Source organism: Vulpes vulpes, chromosome 1, assembly GCF_048418805.1.
Source record: "Vulpes vulpes isolate BD-2025 chromosome 1, VulVul3, whole genome shotgun sequence".
NCBI lineage: Eukaryota > Metazoa > Chordata > Mammalia > Carnivora > Canidae > Vulpes > Vulpes vulpes.
This window is the reverse complement of record NC_132780.1, coordinates 127097262-127121478: the sequence shown is the minus strand read 5'-3', so window position 1 is coordinate 127121478 and position 24217 is coordinate 127097262. Positions and strand designations below refer to the sequence as shown.

The following is a 24217-nucleotide window of genomic DNA, read 5'->3' as shown; positions in this document are numbered from 1 at the left end:
CCAGGAGGACTCTCATCTCGGTGCTCCTGCCCTGCTCTGCATTTGTCATCCTTGGTGACCCCTCAGGGCACTGTCTCTCATCTCCACAGGACATGCTCTTGGAGTGGTTCTTGCCCTAGGATGGCTCCAAACTGCCCCCCTTGAAGGAAGGGAAGGGAAGAAAGAAGGAAGGGAAGGAAGGGAAGGGAGGGAGGGAGGGAGGCAGCCCGAGTGGCTCAGTGGTTGAGCGTCTGCCTTTGGCTCTGGATGTGACCCGGGGTCCTGAGATCGAGTCCCACATTCCCCCCCCCCCCCCCGGAACGGAGCCTGCTTGTCCCTCTGCCTGTGTCTCTGCCTCTCTGTGTCTCTCGTGAGTAAATAAATAAAATCTTTATATAAAAGAAAAACATCTGGAAGACGATGAAGATCAGAGAAGTTAAGCAATTTACCATATAAGGGCCTCTGAAGACACGCAGAATCCGAGCTCTCTGTTACTATACGGGACGGGCGGTTTCTATTTCTAGGTTTACCATGTTAGCGGTCTGTGACTGTGGGCAACTTAACATCCCTAAACCTCAGTTTCCTCATCTGTAAAATACGGTCTAGGGGTGCCTGGGTGGCTCAGGGCGTGATCCCGGAGTCCCTGGATCGAGTCCCGCGTTGGGCTCCCTGCGTGGAGCCTGCTTCTCCCTCTGCCTGTGTCTGTCTCTCAGTGTGTGTGTCTCTCGTGATCTAACAAAATTTTTTTCAAAAGAAAAAAACACGAGCCGAGTTTCATTTAAAAAACATTTATGGAGAGACGTTGTTTTATCGTCGCGGGGCGCCGCTTAATAAATATTTTCCCAGTGCGGGAGGGCGCGCCCGGATACCACCAGCGTTGGCGACGTCGGAGGCTTCAACTTCCACCTCGGCTCCACCCCGGTTCGCGGGGCCTGTCGCCTGCACCGGTCGGTCGCCGGGCCGGGCCGGCTCAGTAGACGGACGGCCAGCGGCAGCGGCTCTTGATGAGGCGCAGCAGGGGCTCCCTGAAGGTGAGGGAGAGCACGGCGCCGGCCACGAGCAGCGTAAGGCCGCTGGGGAGGACGAGCACCAGGTACAGCAGGCCCGTGTCCACGCGCTCCCAGCGGCAGTCGCGGGGCGGGCCGCCGGGCAGCTCGGCGAGGCGCAGCACCTTGGAGGACAGGCTGCAGGTGACGGCGGCCAGGTCGGCGACGGCGTGCAGGCGCTGCAGCGCGGCCCAGCCGTCCAGGCCGCAGCAGTCGTAGGGGTTCTGGCTGAGGTAGACGGTGCGCAGGCCCCGCGCCAGCGGCTCGGCCACCGCGCTCCGCGGCAGCGCCGTGAGGCGGTTCCCGCGCAGGTCGAGGCGCCGCAGGGCCGGGCCGCCGCCGAGCCGCGGGAAGGCGCGCAGCGCGTTCCCCGACAGGTCGAGGTCCCGGAGGCGCCCGAAGCCCGTCAGGTCCAGCTCCGGGAGGCCGCGGCCCAGGCCCACGTTCCTGAGCGCCAGCACCTGGAGGGTGGCGGCCACGGCCCGCAGCGCGCCCACGGAGCCGTTGAGCACGCCGCGGTTGCCCGACAGGTCTAGGTGCGTGAGCGCCGTGCCCTGCAGTGCGCGCTCCTGCAGCGGCGGCAGCCCGCAGCCCTCCAGCGCCAGGCTCCGCAGCGACGCCGCGTGGCGCAGGTCCACGCAGGCCGCGCGGCCGCGGGGCGCGGGGCACAGCGCGATGCGGTTGTGGCTCAGGTCCACGGCGCTGAGGTTGGCGGCAGCGGCGAAGAGGCCGGCGGGGACGCCCGCGAGCCGGTTGGAGCTGAGGTTGAAGGCGCGGAGGCCCGGCAGGCGGCCGCGAAGGCCCGGCGCCACACGCAGCTCGGCCAGCAGGTTGTGGCTCAGGTCCAGCTCCGCGAGCGCCGCGGGCGGCTCGCGCGGCCGGAAGTGCAGCGACGCCAGGCAGTTCCGGCGGAGGCTGAGGCGCGCCAGGGCCGGCATGGCGCGCAGGAAACCGTCGGGCAGGTACCGGAAGCGGTTGTGGCTCAGGTCGAGCACGCGCAGCTCGCCCAGGTCGCCGGCCGCCGCCTCGTCCCACAGGCGCACGGTGCGCACGCGCGTCTCGTTGCCGTCCAGCAGGACGAACCGCGCCACGGCCTCGCGCGGCGCCGACGCGTTGTCCAGGCGCGCGTAGAAGCCCAGCAGGTTGTCGCGCAGCAGCAGCGTGCGCAGGCGGCCGCAGCCGGGCAGCAGCGGGAAGAAGAGCAGCTGGTTGTGCGACAGGTCGAGCGTCTCGAGCTGGAAGGCCGCGCCGCCCGCCGCCAGGAACCACTCCAGCGCGTTGTAGCTGACGTTGAGCACCCGCAGCCGCGTGAGGCGGAAGTCCACGATGCACGGCAGGTTGTTGTAGGCCAGGTTGAGGCGCCGCAGCCCCGCCAGGCCGTCGAAGGCGCCCGCCTCGATCTCGAAGATGTAGTTGCGCTGCAGGTCGAGCTCGCGGAGGTGCCGCAGGCCCTCGAACACCGACTCGTCGAGCCGCATGATGGCGTTGCGCGCCAGCGCTAGCGACTCCAGCGACGCCACGTGGCGCAGCAGGGCGGCCACCATGTCTTCCGTCAGGGCGTTCCCCGACAGGTCGAGCGTCCGCAGAGCCCGCAGGCCCCGGAAGGCGGCCGCCGCGTCCCGGTAGCTCTCGGCCAGGCGGTTGTCGGGCAGCGCCAGGCTGCGCACGCGGGCCTGGCCTCGGAAGGCGGCGCGGCCGATGCGCTCGAGGCGGCAGCCGCGCAGGCTGAGGCTCTCGAGCGCCGGGTAGCGGCCCAGCGAGTGGTTCCACAGGGTCCCGAGCGGGTTGGCGTCCAGGAGGAGGCGCCGGCAGGAGGCCGGCAGGTCGGCGGGCACAGCCTCGAGGTTCCGGCCGCGGCAGTCGGCCCCTCCGTCAACCTAGGTCCCCGGACACAGCAGTCAGCGCGGAGGAGGCCCCGGGGCGCGCGCCTCCCGCAGGGACCCACAGGGACCCGCGCGGCACCGCCGCCAGCGGCCCCGGACACCCTCTTTGCTTCTCGGAAGAAGCACGGGGAAAAGCGGAACGAGGGGGGAGCTTCGCTTTGTGCAAACGGTCAGCTCGGCAAGCCGTCCAGTGACCTACCTCCACGCCCCCCGAAGTGCCCACAGACACGCCGCCAGGGCAACGAAAATAAACCCCAGCCCGTCCTACTGGGCGCCCGGCTCTCAGCGCCCCCTGCGCGAGTAGGAGCAAGCATCCCGGCGGCAGCCCCTTTCGGTTCTGCTCTTCATCAAACGGGTGACTTCGGGCTGGTTCCCTAACCGTTGGGACCTTCGTTGCTCCACTAAAATGCAAATTACGGTTTTCTCATAGAAGCTTTTTTTTTTTTTTTCCTTGAGGACTCCGTGTGATTGTTTATGTCAAACAATACAGAACCCGGCCCCTAAGTGCTTGATAAACGTTAGCTCCGATGGTTAGCCTGACTCGATTAATCTACTGTTGAGCGTTTGAACTGTTTCTAATTTCCAGAGGAACATCGGAAAGAATGTGTCAACTTCCTTTCACACTTCCCCTCCCCTCCAATGTCTTGGGCATCTTGATTGGAATCGCATTATAATTATGGGTGAATTGGGGGGATAACTGCCATCTTTACAAAGCTCGATCTCCCCCAGAAATAAGGTGTATTTCTTTCTTTGAGGAAGTGCTGGCCTTCTCCTAACAGGGACTCTCTGGAGAATGTGGTCAGGGGCTTTTCTTCAAGCTGTGAGACCCTGTGAGACCCTCACCACAGCTGCTGCGGCTATGGCATCACACCTCTGTGATTCCCTGCACCCCCACGGAATGGCTGTAAGAGCCTGAGACCTCACCATGTTCATTCTCTGATAACATGGGGCTTAGGCAAGGGGGCCACCTGAGCTCTCAAACTCTCAGCCTTCAAAGAGCCTCACCTAATCCACTCTTGGAGCTCCCTGCCAGCCGACCCCTGACCCCTGCTCCTGCGCGCCAGGCTGGAGAGGGTCAGGCAGGGGGTCTAGCCTGAACCCTAAAAGGCTATCCAAGAACTCACACTTTATTCCCTCCTCTTTCCCGAATTAGCTCCCTTCACGGGAATTAATCTTCCATTGCTTCTGTAAGGGAATAATGGAAGTCTGTAGTAGCACAGCCTAACAACAAGAATAACAGATAAGACACGCAGCTGCTACTACATACAAGGCTCTGTTCTGGGAGTTTTATATACACTAACCCATTTCATCATCATGACAATGCAGGGTTAGGGTATCATTGGTTGGTACCACTACTCCATATCTCACAGAGGAGGAAACTGAGACACAGAGTGCCCCTCCTGCCACTGTCACCAGCCAGTAAGCTGGGGTTCAAACCTGGTCTGGCTCATAACCCCCACTCCATACTGGAAAATACCACACAGCATAGTGGTTAGAGGTTACTAAAACTGGCTAAGAATCAAGACCAGCTGGGTTTTTCAGATTTATCAGCTTTAAGAACATATTTTCGAACGTAGGTATTAACCCCAACATTCAAGTCTAGTATATAACAGGACCTACCTGAGAAATGTTTATTAAATGTATGTCTCCCAAGCAGACTTTTGGTATCATGGACTTATAGGCAAGGGAGAAAATTTCCAGAAATGTGCTCAGTTGTTATGAGCCAAGTCTGTTTCCACATATAGGCTGAAAGCCCCGGAGAGGGTAAACTGGAAAAGCTCAGCTCTCCACTCCCTGAATCATCTTAAGCCTGAATGTGATAAGGATGTTGGTCTGCAGCACAGCGAGGGCAGCTGTTTGCATGTCTGCTGTTGGCTCATAGACAAGCTCTGAGTCAGGGTTTACCCAACTTTACTTCTATGCCCTAGACAGGGATTCTGATACCATTAGTGGAGCTCAATCATCCAGATTTTTAACAAGGTGTTCTTGTTCCGGGTATCTGACCTAGGCCTGGCCCTTCCCAGGTATCATCTTAACCTTTGGTTAAGGAGCAGCTTGCACACAGCATCGTGCCAGCCAGCTACAGAGTGATTTCAGGTTTCTTTATTCCCTGCCCTCTTTGATGGACAATCCACCAGTTTTCCAAACGGACCAATCCTTGTCAGGACAGAAGCAACAGACAGCTCAGACTTCCCGGGAAAACTCACCAACTCGCAGCCGCCTTGGGAAGCTGCTGTGGCCATTCCACTTCGATTTCTCCATTCCAAGGTCAAGAAGTGAAAACCCAGGCAGAGCCAGAGGGGCAGTAACTCCATCTCAAGTGCAGCACTGTGGACAGAGGGCAAGGAAAAAATGGGTAAGAGAAGGACATGCTCAAAGGCTGCTTTGTGCTCTTGGTAGAAGGAGCCAGTTCCCAGCTATGTCTGGTCTTGGAGGCCCACAGCTATAAGGAGGTGGAAACCCACAGATTATTCAAATACCTCGTTAGCCAACACTTTCAAGCTTTCATCGCAACTTATTTTTGTTTTGCCTCTACATTTGATGTACAGGTGGCTGAACGCTGAAACTTTAAGATCCCACCAACAGAAGAGAGAGGCAAAGGACTTGAGGAACTAGGTCTGAAGTCACCTGGAGTTTGGCATGTTTTGTAGTTCTGCTGAAGTTTTCCTCCCAGACCTCAAATCTGCCTGAAGCATCTTCTGAGCTCCATAAATATTTGCCAAATGAATAAATGAGTGAAAGAATGCTGAAATGGGATTGAAACAATAATTGTAGCTTCTGGTCCCATAGAGTTAGTAATTACTATGTTGACATGAGGTTTTTAGGAGGGTAGATCTCACTGGTTAACTCATTTGGATACAGCCTTCTGGAAAAAAAAAAAAAAGGACTTTGGTATTTTGCCTGGATAAGAGAAAACACTGAGGGGCAAACGAAAAGTAATCTTCAGATATAGTAAGTATTATTGATGAACTTTGGTCGCCAGCCCTCTTACCTGGCCAGTAAACACAAAACAGGAACCATGAGAAGGCTTAAAATTACACATATAGCAACAATTTTAGAACTGAGAGAAACCATGATGGAAATCTACTATACCCTCTGCCATCACAGCTCTAGAGGAGAACGTTCAAAGGCCCAGAGACAATAGGGCCTTATTCGAGGCTCCAGATCAACTTAGGAGCAGGGCTGAGAACAGACCCCAGGGTCCCCCCTCTGAGCTCCAGGATGAGGAACCAACATAGTTTCCCTCCCTGAAGGTGCTGTTGAACTGACTGCCCTCCTGTTGGGAGGGCTTATAGCCCAGTGGCATTTCCGTCTCAGCTCTGCGTTCCTCACAATCAGAGGAAGTGCCTGGCCCAGCATTTCATCTGCCCCGTCCTCTCCTTGCCATCTGCCTCTGGAAGGACCACAGGGCCTGTTTCCTAGTCTCCGAAGCCAGCAGCACGAGCACTAATCTGAACCTCCTCACCCATTCCAGGGGACCCACATCCAGGCCACCTTGGGCCCCTTCCTCTTTCTCTTTCTTTGAATGAGTTTACACATCTCTGAGGCTAACTTTAACTTCCTAGTCAGATCTGAATACTCAGCAGTGAAAACAGACTAGCAGAAAAACAAAGTGAAACCAGGTAAATCAACTTTAGCCTTCACTTCAGGTCAGGTCAGCTCTCCTTACCACAGAGGGAACCTCTAATTCAGAATGCATCAGTCTGTGCCGGACACTGGGAATCCCCTTCCTAGCCCTCCTTCCGCTTCTGCACCTGTGCAGGAACTACTACCTCAGGGCATGTACAGGGCACAGATGGCAAAAGGAGAGCCATATGGGCTCTGTCCTTAGGATCATCCCAGGAAACACACACAGGCACAGGAAACAACCTTGGGATCACTGCCCACCTTGAGATAAGGTTACCAGATTTAGCAAATTACAGGATGCCATTTGGATGTAAGATAACAACTTTTTTTTTTTTTAAGATTTTACTTATTCATGAAATACACACACACACAGAGGCAGAGACACAAGCAGGCTCCACACATGGAGCCCGACGCCGGACTCTATCCCAGTTCTCCAGGGTCACACCCCGGGCTGAAGGTGGCGCTAAACCGCTGAGCCACCCGGGCTGCCCCAAATAACTTCTTAGTGTAAATATGTCCCATGCAATATTTCGGTCATACTTATACTAAAGAAATTCAATGTTTATATGACATTCAAACCTCACTGGGTGTCCTGTATTTTATTGAAGACAGATGGACGCCTGGGTGGCTCAGCGGTTGAACGCCTGCCTTCGGCTCAGGGCCTGATCCTGGAGTCCTGGGATCGAGTCCGACGTCGGGCTCCCTACATGGAGCCTGCTTCTCCCTCTGCCTGTGTCTCTGCCTCTCTCTCTCTCTCTCTCTCTCTCTCTCTGTGTGTGTCTGTCATGAATAAGTAAATAAATCTTTAAAAAAAAAAAAAAAAAACAGGGAACCATGGACTTGTCCCTTCCCTTCCTCCCTCACACCCTCTGTCAGGCTTGGGATGGTACATGCTACTGTGACAATGACCCTTCCAGAACAGTCAATTTCAATTTATACTGAAGACTGGAATGCTAGATAGGCCTGATGTCATGCCCAGAGTATGATTTTAATTTCTGGGTCAATGAGAAAATTTCTGCAAATTTAAAATCTATTTTCTCCTTCCTCCTAAACTTAGCCAACCAGGAAAGAAAAATTATTGCCCTTCCCTCTGGGCAAGTCTTTCTCTCATGAGGCAGCATGGGAAAATTATGGGATTTAGAATCAGACAGACCAGGGTTTGAATTCTGGCTCCAGTATTTGTTTTTTTGTCCTTGAGCAATTCATTTAAAGTCTCCAAGACTCAGATAATCCTTCTATAAAGTGGGGATAATAATAACTATTCAGAGTTTTTATAAGATCAAGCAGTATATGTGTAAGTGCTTCATTAACTATGAAGGTAGTTAATAACATAATTACTATTTATGAGTTTTAAACACCATTGAGCCCATTGACTGGTGGTTATGTGTAATCTCCAGGGTTATTTAACAGTTGCACAAAGAAGGGAAAAGAATGAAAAATTTGGATGGAAGAATAAATATATCATTATACCAACTGAATATGTGAAAAGTATGCAGGAAGATTGCATTACAATTCTATGTTAATTATTTTTTATGTTAATAAATTCTATAACAAGGTTAATCCCAGTAACAGATGAGTATGCTGTTGAGAGCTGTTTGTCCTGATAGATGTCTTACCCTGCTCTGTATCACAGGGAGCTGACTTTTTTTTTTAAAGAATTTATTTATTTATTCATGAGACACAGAGATAGGCAGAGACACAGGCAGAGGGAGAAGCAGGCTCCACACAGGGAGCCTGACGTGGGACTCGATCCCAGGACCTCGGGGTCACGCCCTGAGCCAAAGGCAGCCGTTCAACCACTGAGCCACCCAGGCGTCCCCGTCCTTGAGCTTTTGCTGGCGACTCCTAGACTCCAGTAACATCTTCCTGCCTTTACCTTTCCCCTACCTAGGGCAGATCACAACTTCCTGAAATTGCTAACCTCTGAGTTGACTACTTGCCAGTTACCTTCTCAGCCTTTTCTATCAGGTGAAGCCAATTTCCTGCATTAAATTTTCTCTTTAGAGACGCCTGGGTGGCTCAATGGTTGAGCATCTGCTTCGGCTCCGGTCGTGATCCCGGGGGTCCTGGAATCGAGTCCCACATCGAGCTCCCCGCAGGAGCCTGCTTCTCCCTCTTCCTGTCTCTGCCTCTCTCTCTGTGTCTCTCATGAAAAAATAAATAAAATCTTTTAAAAATAAAAATAAAAAATAAATTTCCTCTTTAAAAAATAATCTAGGTGTTTCTGTTTCCTGGTTGGACCCTAACAGATACAATGATGTAAGTGAGAATGGCTTTGGATCAGTCCTAAACAAAAAGGCATACAATGACTCTGAAAAGAATAAAAAGCTTTCAAAATTAATAACCATTCAGGTTGAGAAACACTATTTCAGGAGTATATAGGATTCCTCGAAGCCATTGCACTGCAAAGAGTACAAGATGAGTTTGGATGCCAAATCTCACTGAAAATCCCATGAACCTTCTACTGTGTACATACAACTGCTTCCCCCCACACACACCCAAAATTAACTTCCTTTGGGTGAGGATCACTCAACAGAGTCTCTAGCTATTAACAGAGAATCTAAGCTTGTGGCAATAATAACTGCCCTTCAATCTCTCTGACATCTTCTAGAAAATACATCTTTTATAAAGTCAAATCATCTTAACTACATATTTTGTAGAGAAAGAGAAGTGAAAGGAAAATAATTATAATGGAGGGCATACATGGCAGTATAACATTAATAATTTAAATGAGATAACCTGAAACCTCCCCTCACTATAATTAAAAGGGCCTGGATCCATGGTTCCCATTTCATGGACTGTGAACCATTGCAGGAGCCACAGAGGAACTGTAGCCACAAGGAACTGCAAATCAACCCAAGTAGGGCTTGAATAAGTATCACGTCTCCTCCTGGTCTGGGTGACCACTGGGAAAGTCCCCCGTATAAAAGCTGAGGTCCTGACACGAGAAGCAGATGGCATTAACAGACTCTGCTTGTATCTTCCTAAACCAGGTAACAAGATCGAAGAGTTCCTTCCAAGTGTGAAGGCAAAAAAATGGTAAGTCCTGCTCTCTTTTATACAATCGACAATTCTATATTCTTTTATTCAGTTGACAATTTCTATACGGTCTCTATATATTTTTTTTTATTTTATTCATGATAGTCACAGAGAGAGAGACAGAGAGGCAGAGACATAGGCAGAGGGAGAAGCAGGCTCCATGCACCGGGAGCCCGACGTGGGATTCGATCCCGGGTCTCCAGGATTGCGCCCCGGGCCAAAGGCAGGCGCCAAACCACTGCGCCACCCAGGGATCCCACGGTCTCTGTATTTTATCCAGTCATGGTTTTCATGATCATGGCTAATGCCAGAGATTGTGAGCTTCTGATTAATGAAAAGCTTTGAAAGACAAGGCACTATGGAGCCAGGTGCTAGCAGGACAAGCACTGTAGCACGTCTGTAAACACATCTCACTTGGAGATATTAAGATTATAAATCCTACCTTCTGGGAGAGTCAAGTTCTCTTAGTATTACATTTATATTTCTTCTTCATCTTCTAACTACTCTGTGTTCAATCATCACAAAATGTTCTTGTCGGTTCTTCTCTATGAAGTCCTTGCAATATCAGGACCTCCAATGCTTCATGGCATCCCCTATGCAGTCATTAGTCTTGAGACTAAGCATTCTAATTGGCTATCATGGAAACCTGTGATTCGACCCACATCAATCCCATGTCTATACAGTATTTCTTTTAAAAAAATTAATGTATTTATTTTAAGGAAGCTCCATGCCCAACGTAAGGCTCAAACTTTGGACCCTAAGATCAAGAGCCGCACACTCTACCAACAGAGCGGAGCCAGCCAGGTCCCCCTATAGTGTTCCTTTTTATTTTTTATTTTATTACATATTTTTAAAGATTTTATCTATTTATTCATGAGAGACACACACAGAGAGAGAGAGAGGCAGAGACACAGGCAGAGGGGGAAGCAGGCTCCATGCAGGGAGCCCGATGTGGGACTCGATCCGGGGTCTCCAGGATCAGGCCCTGGGGTGAAGGCGGCGCTAAACCGCTGAGCCACCCAGGGATTCCGCCCCCCCCCCCCCCACCAGTGTTCCTTTTTAGTCAGAAATACAATATAGCTTTTTATCTGGTTCTTCTCTGTTCACACCTAGTTATAATAAATAAGTGGTGAAAACAGTTTATTTCATAAAAACAATATGAATCAAGGCTTTATAGAATAAGAGAACACTAATAGTGAGGAAGAATGCATATCAGCCATAAAAATTCCTCTTTGTTATAGAATGTATGCTTGTTTGCCTTTTCTCTTTCCACAAAATAGTAGGAGAAGCTTCTGCTTCACTGAGCCACAGAAGGGAAAGGAAGACCGAGTGGACGGTCCTTGCAAGCTGACAGGGATGGGGACATTTACTCCTTTTGGACAGGGTGCCCGGATCCGGCCAGCAGCAGCTTAGCTGTATGCTGGGGGAGCACTTTCCATATGCATTCCCATGACCACATCAGTTCTGGGCTCAGGACCACTTGAATGGAAGACGATGGCGACATGCAGGCTAAGGAATGGCTTCAGTGAGGGGACATGCGGGTTTTGCTTGCTTTTGCAGTGGATAGGGAAGAAAGTTGTGAGTGCAATCTTTAAACAGGTCTCTGCTTCTTGAAGTCCTGAAATTTCCCTGTTCCCACCATCACAAAATTCAAAATTGTTCAGGGGGTGCAGCAGCATCCCTAGTTTTGTTAGATCATCTAACACTTAAACATACACGTATACTACTTTTTTCCCCCCAAATGCATGTAGATTTTCCTGTATTAATAAAATAAAACTTTTTTTAAAGGGTAACTCATTCCAAATATTCTTAATCAGTGGGTAGTAAAACACAACCATATGGAAAGGCCAATCTACAGGTATTTTTGTCCATAAAAAGATCTCCTCAAACTAAAAGTTTGGGAATATTAAGTAATAAGTCTGACTTGCGTTTTGGTTTTGTTGTGTGGGAAGGTTTTAATTCCTTTTCAGGAAAGGATGCTGGATTTATAGTATTCAGGGGCACCCTGAATATCAGCTCACTCCCACATCGTCACCTGCCCACCCCCTCTCACCCCTGCTACTACAGAGCTGGGACTGCACCCTCTTTGCTAAAGGCGCTATCGCTAAGTATTAAGAGTGTTAAAATACATTAGCATGTGAGTGTTAAGAGTGTCAAACATACATTAGCATGTAATTGAGAATTTTCTCCTCTAAATAATCAGATAAGCTGAACAAGCTGTAAACAGAGGGGTCTTTGGAGAAAGCTAGTAACTCTCAGAGGTGCTATGTCAGGAACAAATCTTTGTAGACCGGTCTGAGGGGAATTAATCTCTAGAAGCAGAGAAGTGCGGGGGTGTGAATGTGTGAGGTTGACACACACCAGTGAATGTGAAAGGTACGGGTGCTAGTGAGAGGTCTCCATAGAAAGGGAATCTGCCTTTGTTTAAAAATAAAAGAGCAAATCCCACCTGGGATCCTGGGAGAAAGGGAAGGGCAGCTGGTCACACACCACAGAGACTAGATAATAAAGAACAGAAACCCCAGTCTGTGACCACTTCAAATAATTCCTACTACCAAGAAATATTTGAAAGCCCCAGACAAATAGCTTTGGTCTCTTTGATCCATAGCAAAAAAATTAGAGTGACTTTAGCCCTCACCAAATGTTCAAACTTAGCATCTCCCACGGTGAGACCACCTGACACTCTGAGCTTCCAGGTGTGGCACCTTGGGAAACACAGAGCCCCATGTCGGCAGATAGCTTTGCTGGAAATGTTTGCCCTGGATCCAGTCATAAGGAAACAATCAGACAGACCCAGGCTGTACATTGTCCTATAAGACAACTAGCTTGGGCTCTTCAAAGAAGTCAAAGTCTTGAAACACAAAGAAAGGCAGTTAGGAGGAAAAAAAGGAGATCTGGTTACAAGTGACTAAGAAGCATAATAACCAAGTGTAATGAATGTACCTTGAGTGGATTTTGGATTTTTAAAAATCTCTAAGAGAAAAATTTGAGACAACTGAGGTAAATTTACATGGGTACTGAATGATGTGTTTTCAGATGGTATTACGTAGAAATGATATTATCAGATTATTGCTAATTTTCTTAGGTATGAAAATGACTTTTTGGTTATGTAGGAGAGTGCCCTTATTCTGGAGAAATGCATGTTGAAGTATTTAGGGGTGAAGTTTCATGATGTCTATAAGTTATGTAATCTCCTTTCACATGGCCTGAGAGAAAGAGAGGAAATAAATATGACAAATGTTAACAGCTGGTGAACAGAGGTGAAGAACTTATGGGAATTCTTTTAGTTATTTTTGCAACATTTCTGCAAGTTCAAAATGGTTTCAAAATTTAAAATTATGAAAAATTAACACATAAAAGCACAAACAGGGATGCCTGGGTGGCTCAATGGTTGAGACCCTACATTCCACCCAGGGTGTGATCCTGGGGTCCTGGGATCGAGTCCCGCATTAGGCTCCTTGCAAGGAGCCTGCTTCTCCCTCTGCCTGTGTCTTTCATGAATAAATAAATAAAATCTTAAAAAAAAAAAAAGATTCTTTCTCTACACTCCCCACCTGCACCCTCTGTAAACAAATAAAAGAAAAATAAAAGAAATAAAAAGTGCATTCTAATGAGATTCTTATAACAGGAAAATTGACCTATTTGCATACTGACAAATCATCGTGTTAGATAATTGTAGACATCATTTCTGTTTTATCTGCACATAAAACTAACTTGATTTGCAAGATTTTTGCTTGGAGAAATTGTACTGACACCAAGCAAATGGTTTAGCAAGGTATATTTACTGCTTAAAATGTAGTCTGGAAAAGGAAAGAAGAAAGGGAGGGAAAGAGGGAAGGAAAAAAAAGAAAAGTAAGAATGACATTTTGGGTCAAACTTTAAATTCAAGACGAGAGGGGCTCAAGTCCTCTGACTGAGGCCCTAGAGAAGAATGAATGAATGAATGAATGAATGAATGAATGAATAAATAAATAAATAAAACTATTCAACTCTTGAATAGTGAGTTTAGGATTACTTTGATAACTAGCTATGAAATCTCAGAAAAATGCCTAAAAATTTTAAAGACACTTTATGTTTTAGTATAAATAAGACACAAGGTGTACTTTTCAAATTGGTATATAATTCACAAACCATCTAATTCACCCTTTTAAAATGTACAATTCAGTGGTTTTTAGTATATTCACAAAGTTGTACAACCATCACCATTAATTCCAGAACATCTGCGTCACCCCACAACGAGACCCTATACCCATTGGTAGTCACTTATCCCATCCCTTGGCAACCACCAATCTACTTCCCATTCCTATGGATTTGCCTATTCTAGACATTTTATATATATTGAATCGGACAACATATGGCTTTTTTATGTCTGGCTTCTTTCACTTAGCCTCATGCTTTCAAAGTTCATCCATGTTGTAGCATGTATCAGTATTTCCTTCCTTTTATGGCTGCATAATATTGTGTTGTATGGAAAAATTTACCACATTTCTTTATGAATTCACTAATTGATGAACATTTGGATTGTTATCACCTTTTGGTTATTATGAATGATGCGTCTATGAACATTCTCGTATGAGCTGTTGTGTAGCCATGTTTTCAATTCTCTTGAGTATACATCCTGGGAATGAAATTGCTGGGTTGTAGCATAATTCTGTTTGATATTTCCAGTTTCTACATCATTTTACATTCTCACTGGCAGTGTATGAGGGTTCCAATTTCTCCTCATCCTCATCAACACTGGTTATTTCCATTCATTTTTAGTCCAACCATCCTACCAGGTATGAAGTGCTATCTCTGGGATTCTGATTTGCATTTCCCCAGTGACTAGTAATGTTGAGTATTTACATGTTTTTATTGGCCTATTTCCACATCTTCTTTGGATAAATGTCCAAAATGTACACTTTTAAATCCAAAGATTTTTAAAATTTGATTTTGGTTTCATATGTGAAAGAAAATGAAAAATAGTTATAAAAGTAAAGAACCAGTTGTAATATTTGGTCGAATTAGTATATTTCTGTATATTGCAAAGAATCAATGTTCACATGGTGAATACATCCAAAAAGAACTTGCAGGGTCGCCTGGGTGGCTCAGTCAATTGAGTGTCTGCCTTTGGCTCAGGTCATTATCCCGGGGTCCTGGGATCGAGCCCCTGCATCGGGCTCCCTGCTCAGTGGGGAGTTACTTCTCCCTCTCCCTCTGCTGCTCCTCCCTACTCATGCTCTCTCTCTCTCAAATAAATTTTTTAAAAATTAAAAGAACTTGCATACTGAGGATTGGGGTAACATGGCATTTAGAATTTTGATGTATGAATTCAGACTTCATAATTTGCTTCCCTGGCTTTCTCTCTTTTAACTTGTTAAAACATAGGCAACAATGGCTTTTAAGGACCCTTCGCCCCCAGAACTGTCTTATACCCGAAGATGGGAGAGAAAATTGGCACACTTTTTATTAAAGACAATTTTACAAAATTTATCAAAGACTGAAACCGTAGATTACTTTTGATTGAATAATTCCATTCCTAGGGGTTTATCCTAAGGAATTATAATGTATGCAAAAATATTTTTACAGAGATATTCAGTGCAATATTAGTAATAATTTTAAAAAGCAGAAACCATCTACAAGTCCAACAATGAAAGGACTGGCTAAATATGTTATGATACAACCATATGATGGGGATAATGTGCTGCAATTAAAAATGCTTCAGTGGCAATGTATTTAGCCACATGGAAAGATGTTCAGGAGCACCTGGGAGGCCCAGTCAATTAAGCATACCTTTGGCTCAGATCAAGATCTCAGGGTCCTGGGATCAAGTCCTGTGCCAGGCTCCCTGCTTAGTGGGGAGTCGGCTTCTCCATCTTCCCAACCCCAGCTCATGCTCTCTCTCTTCTCAAATGAATAAAATCTTTTTTTAAAAAGAAAGATGTTCATAATAAAATACTAAGAAAAAGAGAAAGATGCAAAAAGAGAATGCACAGTATAATCCCAAATTTGCAAAGAATATGTGTTCATCTGCATGTGCACGGAAAACAGTTGATAGGGTTCCACACCTGAATCTCAACAGTGGGGGAGAAGTCCACCTGATATTTACTTTTATCAAATCTGTATTTTTGCTTCCTTGTGTTTTCTAATTTTCCAACAATCAACTTTAATTACTATATTAAGATAAGTTTTTAAAGAATGAAATTAATCTATTGTTAATTAAAATATGTTATAATCAGAGCCTAATAAATATCACTAAAATAGAGAATTTTTTTTAAGATTCTATTTGAGAGGGAGAGAGAGAGAGAGCACGCGTCTGAGCATGAGTGTGGGAGGGGCAGAGGGAGAAGCAGACCTCCCGCTAAGCAGGGAGCCTGGTGCCGAGCTCAATCCCAGGACCCCGGGATCATGACCTGAACTGAAAGCAGACGCTTAACCGACTGAGCCACGCAGGTGCCCCTAAAAGAGAAAATTTCTTATAGGTACTTAGAATTGAAATTATTTTTTGAGTGTGCTTAAAATGACCATATTTGGAGTTAATGGAAGAAAAAAATATTGACTAGTAACTAAAGTAAGTTGTTTAATGACATTATTTTTCTTTTTCAGGGTCCAAGGGATTTAGATTTGGGGCTACCCAGGCGCCCCAAGAACTGCAGCATTTCTGAAGGGACTACCCACCAGTATTTGGAGGTGCGAACACGCAGGCCATGGAGAGGAGGTGGTACGTACAAAGCGCCGCAGGGAACGCGGTGCAATGGCTTCCAGGCACCGGTTTCAAATGCAGAGGCCTTGTTCCCACCGCAGCCCCGCACACCTGACCAGCTAGACTCCACCTGACCTTGGGAGAAGAGCCTTCACCTGGGAGGGGCCGAGGTCCGGCTGCACCTGCGTGGAGGCTGCAGGCCACAGCAGATTTTCTTCTCTTGGGCTCTTCCTATGACAACTCGGGGCAGTCAGAGTGTGGAGTGATGCTGAACTCTATCCTGCCAGACTTCGTCTCAGGGCTGTGAATGAGCCCGCGGCTTCCCTAGGTGCTCAGAGCTCAGCCCCCTAGAACCAGCGGGAGGGGACGCCTGGGGGGCTCAGCGGTTGAGCGTCTGCCTTGGGCTCAGGTTGTGATCCTGGGGTCCCGGGATCGATTTCCACATCGGGCTCCCCGCAGGGAGCCTGCTTCTCCTTCTGCCCATGTCTCTGCCTCTCTCTGTGTGTCTCTCAAGAATAAATAAATAAAATCTAAAAAAACCCAAACAAACAAACAATGGCGGTCAGTCAGTTCATTCTGTACTGTTCCAAGGTCACAGGTTTTTAAAAATGCAAATATGCTCCCTCTGGGGCAGCAACACCTTGCTCTTACGGGGCTGGTGGTGGGAATGAGTGTGTTGTCACCTTTGTTTACGAGAGACCCGCACAATCTCTGTGGACAGGCGCCCAACCAATGATGCATTACTTTCAAACCTGTCATTTCCTTTCAGTATCACAGGTTTGTTCTTTCTCACACCGCAGTGGGGCCGGAGGTGCCTCGCTCACCTCACAGGGTTGTGGGTTGTGTCAAGAATGAATGAGAGAATGGATGTGAGAAAGCTCGATATAAGGGAATGTGGAGACTTCACTGGTAAGACAAAAGTAGTGTTGGGACTAAAGGGGAGGCACAGTTCCTCTGTGCAAATAGGGAGCTGGTATTGGAATAAAGAAGACAGAAGAGGGGATCCTTGGGTGGCTCAGCGGTTTGGCACCTGCCTTTGGCCCAGTGTGTGATCCTGGAGTCCCGGGATCGAGTCCCACATCGGGCTCCCTGCATGGAGCCTGCTTCTCCCTCTGCCTGTGTCTCTGCCTCTCTTTCTCTCTGTCTCTCATGAATAAATAAATAAAAAATATTAAAAAAAAAAAAAAAAAGAAGAAGACAAGAGCAGCAGTACATTCCCCCATCCGTCTGCACTGTGGGGTGTGACCTGGGGACGTTGGGAGGAGGACACACCACTCAGTCTGTGGGAGACTCTGGGCAGGAAAGGGGTTAGAATGAGAACCAAGGCCTTACCGCCGCCCCTCCAACCTGGGTTCCCTTGAGAAGGGGCTCAATGGGGGAATGAGATGACACAGCATCCAGATAGCTGACCAGCGCGACCGGGTAGTAGTCAAGCTCCCAAATTGCTACCCAGGCTCTCAGTGGCAACAGCTAATGTTCATTGAGCGCTCACCTAGGGATAAGTGCTGTGCCAGGTGCTCGACATGTAACAGTCCTCCCCGAATCCCAGCAGGTAAATGTTATCTCCATTTCACACATGGTGAATCGAGGCTCACAAAGGCTCAGGTGATGGAGCCAGAGAATGTCAGAGCTGCTGCAGTTGAAACCCAGTCTGTGAATCCAGCAAAACTCAACCTCAACCACAAGCCCCAGCCGCCCGCGGACACTTGCTACCCATGACTAAATCGTGTATTCTCACATACTGGTTCCTCTGTGGGAAAGGCCCTTTCTCTGGTCTTCTCCAGCTGCCAACCTCCTATTCATCCTTCAAGGCCCAGTGCATGTGCCACCTCCTCATCACATCCTAATAGTTCAGGTGAGCAATGATCCATATAATAGCATAGAAAGTTGCAGCTCTTATGGAAGTTCTTTTTATCTTTTTATTATTTGCTTTTTATGTTTATGAAAAGGAATATGAGCAGTTACTAGGTATTGTTAGTGATTTAATTTTCCCCCAATATTTTATTAGGAACATTTTAAACACACAACAAAGTTGAAAGAATGTGGTACCACCGAGATTCTACTATTAACATTTTACCAAAAAAAAATTACTACTCTTGCTTTTTTCACACAGCTGTCCATCTACCTATCCTTCTATCCATTCTTCAAACCATCTTAGTTTTTGATGCATTTAGAAATAGATTGCAGTCATTGCCATTCTTCCCCCTAAATATTTTAGAATGCACATCAAGTGATTTAACTAAAAATAAAGTTACTCCTTGTTCAATCTTCTGGATCGGTTTAGTTAATTTAATGTCAATTTATTGAGATTGCAAAGTCAGCTATTTGGGGAAAAGTTTGTCTTGTTTAAAAAAAAAAAAAAGATTTGATCATCACTGCCTTACTGTTCTCAGCCAGAATTAGGAAGAAAGTAGCTTACACTGCAGTGTGAGTGGCTGATACCCTCTTTAACGAATTCACAGAGGAAAGGGAGCAATCTTTCCTCCCAAAACAACAACAACAAAAACTTCCCTCCCAAAAGAACAATGATTTTTAGGGAATTCTTGGATAAAGCCAAAACAAGTGGATCATAGCTTATTGCTATCGGGTAATAATAGCACTTGAGGTTGCAAAGGTTTCTCACAGACCTTTGATCTCAGGACTCTGCAACATTTTTACAGAATAGGCATTATTACCTCCAGTTTTTACTGGGTTAAAATACACATATAATCTGCCATTTCAACCCTTTTGAGTGTACCACTCAGTAGCATTAAATACAGTCACACTGCCATGCAATCTCACCATCATTCTTCTCTAGAACTTTCCAGCATCCCGGGACGCCTGAGTGGCTCAGTGGTTTAGCGCCACCTTCAGCCCAGGGCCTGATGCTATAGACCGGGGATCGAGTCCCACACAGGGCTCCCTGCATGGAGCCTGCCTCTCCCTCTGCCTGTGTCTCTGCCTCTTTCTTTGTGTCTCTCATAAATAAACAAATAAAATATATTTTTTTTAAGAAACTTTCCAGTATCCCAAACTGAAACTCTGCCACTAAACAACAGTAACTCTCTGCATCCACTCCCCTCAATTCCTAGTAGCCACCGTTCGTTCTTTCTCTATACATTCTCCTATTTAGGCACCTCCTGTAAGTGGAATCGTGTCATATTGGTCCTTCTGTGCCTGGCTTATTTCATGTTCCCAAAATCCCTCCATGGGGATCCCTGGATGGCTCAGCGGTTGAGCATCTGCCTTTGGCCCAGGGCGTAGTCCTAGAGTCCCGGGATCGAGTCCCACATGGGCTCCCTGCATGGAGCCTGCTTCTCTCTCTGACTGTGTCTCTGCCTCTCTCTATCTCTCATGAATAAATAAATAAAATCTTTAAAAAAAGTCCCTCCATGTTGCAGCATGTATCAGAACTTCATTCCTGTTTATGGCTGAATAATGGTCCCATTTTATGTATAGATCATGTTCTGTTTGTCCCACTCACCTATCAGTGTGATCTTGGGCTATTTCCACCATTTGCCCATTGTGAAGAATGCTGCTGTGAACATGGGTATAAAACATCTATGTTCAAATCCATTTTCTCCATTTTACAGATAGGCAATTCAAGGCTTCACTAATTGCTCAGCAACGCCAAAACCAGAGATGAGTTTTGGCCCGGATAGGAAGTGCTGGATATGCATCTGCCTGGGAGGAATATATGTTGAGTGAAAGCTCAGCTGGCTTGCACAAGTTTGTATTTGTTGGTAAATAGGTATCCCATGAGCCTGGCCCCTCTCTTAGAACTGCCAGGCCCCCACCATGATCCAGCAACCAAGGAGGTACGCATCTGACCCAGCAGGGGCCCCAGGACCCTGCTTCTTTTTTTAAAAAAATTTTTTTTAAAGATTTTGCTTATTTATTCATGAGAGACACACAGAGAGGGAGAGGCAGAGACGTAGGCAGAGGGAGAAGCAGGCTCCATGCAGGGAGCCCAACGCGGGACTCGATCCCGGGACCCCAGGATCACGGCCTGGGCTGAAGGCGGCACTAAACCGCTGAGCCACCCAGGGATTCCGGACCCTGCTTCTAATGACAATGTCCATTCCGATTGGACAATGTCTGTACATGCGGTGTTTGATGTTCTGAATGGCACCCCTGAGTGTTCATGGGGCCATGGTCTTCGGTGGGGATGAGGTAACCTGTGTCAATGCCATGGAGTGGGGATCCCTGGGTGGCGCAGCGGTTTGGCGCCTGCCTTTGGCCCAGGGCGCGATCCTGGAGACCGGGGATCGAATCCCACATCGGGCTCCCGGTGCATGGAGCCTGCTTCTTCCTCCGCCTGTGTCTCTGCCTCTCTCTCTCTCTCTGTGACTATCATGAAAAAAAAAAAAAAGCCATGGAGTGTACCTATGACAAAGATGAGGTTCTGCAAAAGGAGCTAGAAAGTGTAAAAAAATCTGGGAATTTAGAAGTAAGAAGTAAGAAGCCAGTATTATTAAAGAGAGTAACTAGGGATTGGAGGAGGGGCTTGAGAAACTAGAACAAGAGAAAGGCCATCAGGCGAGTCCCAGGAGGAGGTCTCAGGTGTCAGTCCGGGCAGTGATAGGGAGACCATTACCGTATCTGAAGCTGAAGAAGGTGACCCAGGGCCAAGCATGGAATGACCTGAGGAGGAGAGCTCAGCCTTGGCATCGGGTGGGACCCGCAGGGAAACATCAGGAAGGCAAGAGAGACCCAAGGGACTATGATGGGTGGACCAGGAGGGGCCAGTGTCCAGCCTGACATCTAAAAAGGGGTGACATGAGGTTACTGGAGAACATGATGCGTATGTACCCCAAGACGAGCCCCTGCTGGCTCTGTGGGTATGGGGCTGCCTCAGACACTTAGGTCCTGCTTGATCAGAGTCAAGGTAAAAAAGAGCCCAAGGGCTAACTTCTGTGGAGAAGCCCCCTCCCAATTCTCTTCTTGGAGGCACAGCCGAGTTTCTTGGGGCGCGCAGCTAGCACCTGAGCACAGCGACGTTCTGGGCTGGGGCTGGACGGAGGTGTCCCTGGGTCCTCTCAGGGCTTTGTGGCCACATTCAGGCCATCGCAGGTACCAGCCTGCTCCTCACGTCCACCTTGCTACTGAGAACATGACAGGGTTCTACTTCCTCCTTCATTCCCTTTGTTCAGTCTGAAATCACTCATGCATTTCGGTGAGAAGGCACATGCGGTTTGCTCTGGAAATCAGTTGGTTTTTCCCACCCACATGCATTTCTCCTTCTGGTAACAACTCCTCAATTCCCCTTTAAGGAAACAACCCTTCCTTTTTCTTTTATCTCTTTTTTTGATTAAAAATAAAATTATTTATTTATTTAGAGACAGTGTGCAAACCAGCACGGGGGAAGGGGGGACAGAGGGAGAGGAAAGAGACTCCCAAGCAGACTCTGTGCAGAGTGCCGGGCCCGGTGCGAGGCTCCATCTCACGCCCCTGAGATCATGATCCAAGCCGGAAACCAAGAGTTGGATGCTTGACTAACTACACTACCTGGGTACCCTTATTTTTTATTATTTTTTAATTGTAAAATACACATAACATAAAATTTACCATCTTCTCCATTTTTAAGCTTTATAAAGCACAGTATTGTGAAGTACATTTACACTGTCACACAACCAACCCCCTTCCTTTCTTAAGAAGTCCATGTTTGTTTGGGTTTGACCTCAATCCCTGACTCCAAGGAGGGGCCTAAGCACCTGGCTGGGCCCATCAGAGCCTTTTATTTCCCCGATCACAGTGATTGGCTTATGATGGGTACGTCACAGACCACAAGCCCTGAGAATCAACAGAAGGACTGTTATTAGAACTATTGGGAAAGAAGCTTTCTGTTCCTGTTCCAGATGCCAAACTAGTGGGAACTAAGATTGGAGCTGCAGTTCTTTGAATTCATAGAGAAATGGGAGTATCTTTGTCACCAGCTTTAGGACCTGCCTCATAAGAGAAAAAAAGGCAAAGCTGGCAATGTTTGAGCACCTAGATCCAGCCATGCCTGAAGTTATTCCACATAGACTTTCCAGTTATCTAAAACAATAAATCTTTTTTTTTTTCCTGAAGCCAGGATGAGTTGGGTTTTTGTCATTTGCAACTAAAAGACCCCTGACCTCAGGTTTACAGTTGCTTGTGAAGCTTGATAAGATCCAAGTACCAGTGTCCTTTTCCGCTCTCCTCACCTCTGTGAGCTTTCAGAGATCACAGTGTAACCTACCCCAGAAGCCTCCCCCCAAAAAACAATGGACATGTAACATTTGTTCAAGGATGTTGAGAATAGTTTGTCAGGTGGGAAATGAGCATAATAAGGAAGTTCTATCAAAGGCAAACATTTGTCACTAATCTGCACACGTGTCCGTAAGCATCACTGAGCACACAGCATGTCCCGAGAAAGATGACATTTGTTGGTCGTGGTTGAAAGCCCAGTGTCGTCTGACTTACGTGGTTATAATGCGGGTCAGGGGACAGTGTGAGGCACATCCAGGTGTCCACCCAGAGTCTAGTTTACACCATGTGGCCTGAATGCGCGCTGCAGCCAGAATGAAGGTTATCATCCGTCCGGCCATCGCTCTTCTGTGATGAAGGAGGAGGCCGGACAGACGAGGTCCTGCATTCCCGACCCACCGGGCCCAGGCCAAAGCCGCAGGCCCTGCTCTCTGCTTGGGATCTTCCTGCTTTTGGAGGAGGCAGGCGCAGTCTGTGGGATCAGGTTTGCTTGGGTTTTCCTGACATTCCTAGGAGGGCACCTACTAGATGAAAGCAACCTCCTGTGAAACAGGCTTTTGTTTTGGTTTGGTTTTGACCTAAAGGCAGGAATCAGGGTTTTGTTTTGTTCTATTGGGGTTTTTTCTCCCCCCTTGGCCCAGGATGGCCTAATAACCTCTAGGAACTCAGACCTACGCCCCAAGCCCTGGTGTGTGCGTGTGGGGGGGGGGGGGGCTGCCGGGCGTGGGGGGGGGCTCAGGCTCGGGCTCCGGCCCCTCCCGCCCCCCCCCGCCCCCTGCAGCTCCGGCCCCGCGGCCACGTGGCCGCCTGTCCGCGCCGCTGCCCCCCACGTCCGTCGGTCCGCCCCGCGGGGAGCCCCAGGATCGGCCCACGAGGTCCCGGGGCGCTCCGGGAAGGGGCTTCGCGGGTCTCCCCCACTCGGCCCCCAGCACCGCGAACACACGCGCCGTCGGTGCCCGGCGCCCGGCCCGCGGGAGGGGAAGCACGTGGAAGGCGGCGGCGGGCCCGGCAGGTGCAGGTGCGGGCTCGCGCTGCCCGCAGCGCCCCGCGGCCCATTTCACAGGTGAGGACGCTGAGGCTCCGGGTCCCCCCGCCCCGCCCCGCCCCCGGGGCCCGCGCCGGCCTCGGGGCACAGCGCCCTGCGGAGCCCCGGGCGCCCCCAGCCCCCCCGCGGGCCCCACTCACGGCTCCCGCGGGCGCAGGCGGCTCCGCGGGGCGCATCCTCTCGGGCCGCCGCCTCCCTCCTCGACAGCGCGGCCGCGGGGCTGCGCCGCTCCTCTCCGGCATCGGCTTATTTTAGCGCGTGCGGAAGGGGCAGACGGAAGCTGAGGTCACATGGGGCGCGGGCGGGGGCGGCACAGGGGCGGGGGCGGGGGCGGGGGCTGCCCTGGGGGGTGGGGGGGCCTCCCGGCAGCACCGACCCAGACAAGCGCGCTCCCCAGTCCCCCAATACCCCCAATTCTGAATCCCCCAATCCCCCAGTCCCCCAATCCCCCAATGCCCCGAATGCCTCCAATCCCCCAACCTCCAACCCCCCAATCCTGAATCCCCTAATCCTGAATCCCCTAATCCTGAATCCCCCAATCCCAAATCCCCCAGTCCTGAATCCCCCAATCCCCCAATCCTGAATCCCCCAATCCCCCAATCCCCAGTCCCTCAATCCCCCAATCCACCAATTACCCCAATCCAGTTCCCCCAACCCTCCCACCCCCATCCCCCAGTCCCCCAATCCCCCAATGCCCCGAATGCCT

The 24217-nt window shown here is 48.8% G+C and overlaps 1 protein-coding gene across 4 annotated transcripts; it reads right to left on the bottom strand.

The window, feature by feature from the left end:
* Positions 1-751: 751 nt before the first annotated feature.
* Positions 752-23801, bottom strand: NRROS (negative regulator of reactive oxygen species). 4 transcript variants are annotated; one of them, XM_072725910.1, is made up of 4 exons: positions 23652-23801; positions 5537-5774; positions 5116-5236; positions 752-2902 (listed from the first exon to the last, which is right to left on the bottom strand). In XM_072725910.1, the coding sequence occupies exons 2-4, from the start codon at positions 5602-5604 to the stop codon at positions 950-952; spliced, it is 2142 nt and encodes a 713-aa protein (XP_072582011.1). In that variant the 5' UTR covers positions 5605-5774; positions 23652-23801; the 3' UTR covers positions 752-949. The 4 variants fall into 4 exon arrangements, with proteins under 4 accessions (XP_072582011.1, XP_072582004.1, XP_072582018.1 ...); XM_072725903.1 differs by lacking the exon at positions 23652-23801 and adding an exon at positions 8483-20552; XM_072725917.1 differs by lacking the exon at positions 5537-5774 and having other exon boundaries at positions 23652-23747.
* Positions 23802-24217: the final 416 nt, after the last annotated feature.

Coding starts and splice junctions, on each gene's coding strand:
- NRROS (XM_072725910.1), bottom strand. CDS start 5,604: ATGCTTCAGGCAGATTTGAGGTCTGGGAGGAAAACTTCAGCAGAACTA. Junction 5,237..5,536: donor CAAAACATGCCAAACTCCAG/GTGACTTCAGAC, acceptor CTCTGTCCACAG/TGCTGCACTTGAGATGGAGT. Junction 2,903..5,115: donor CCCAAGGCGGCTGCGAGTTG/GTGAGTTTTCCC, acceptor CCGGGGACCTAG/GTTGACGGAGGGGCCGACTG.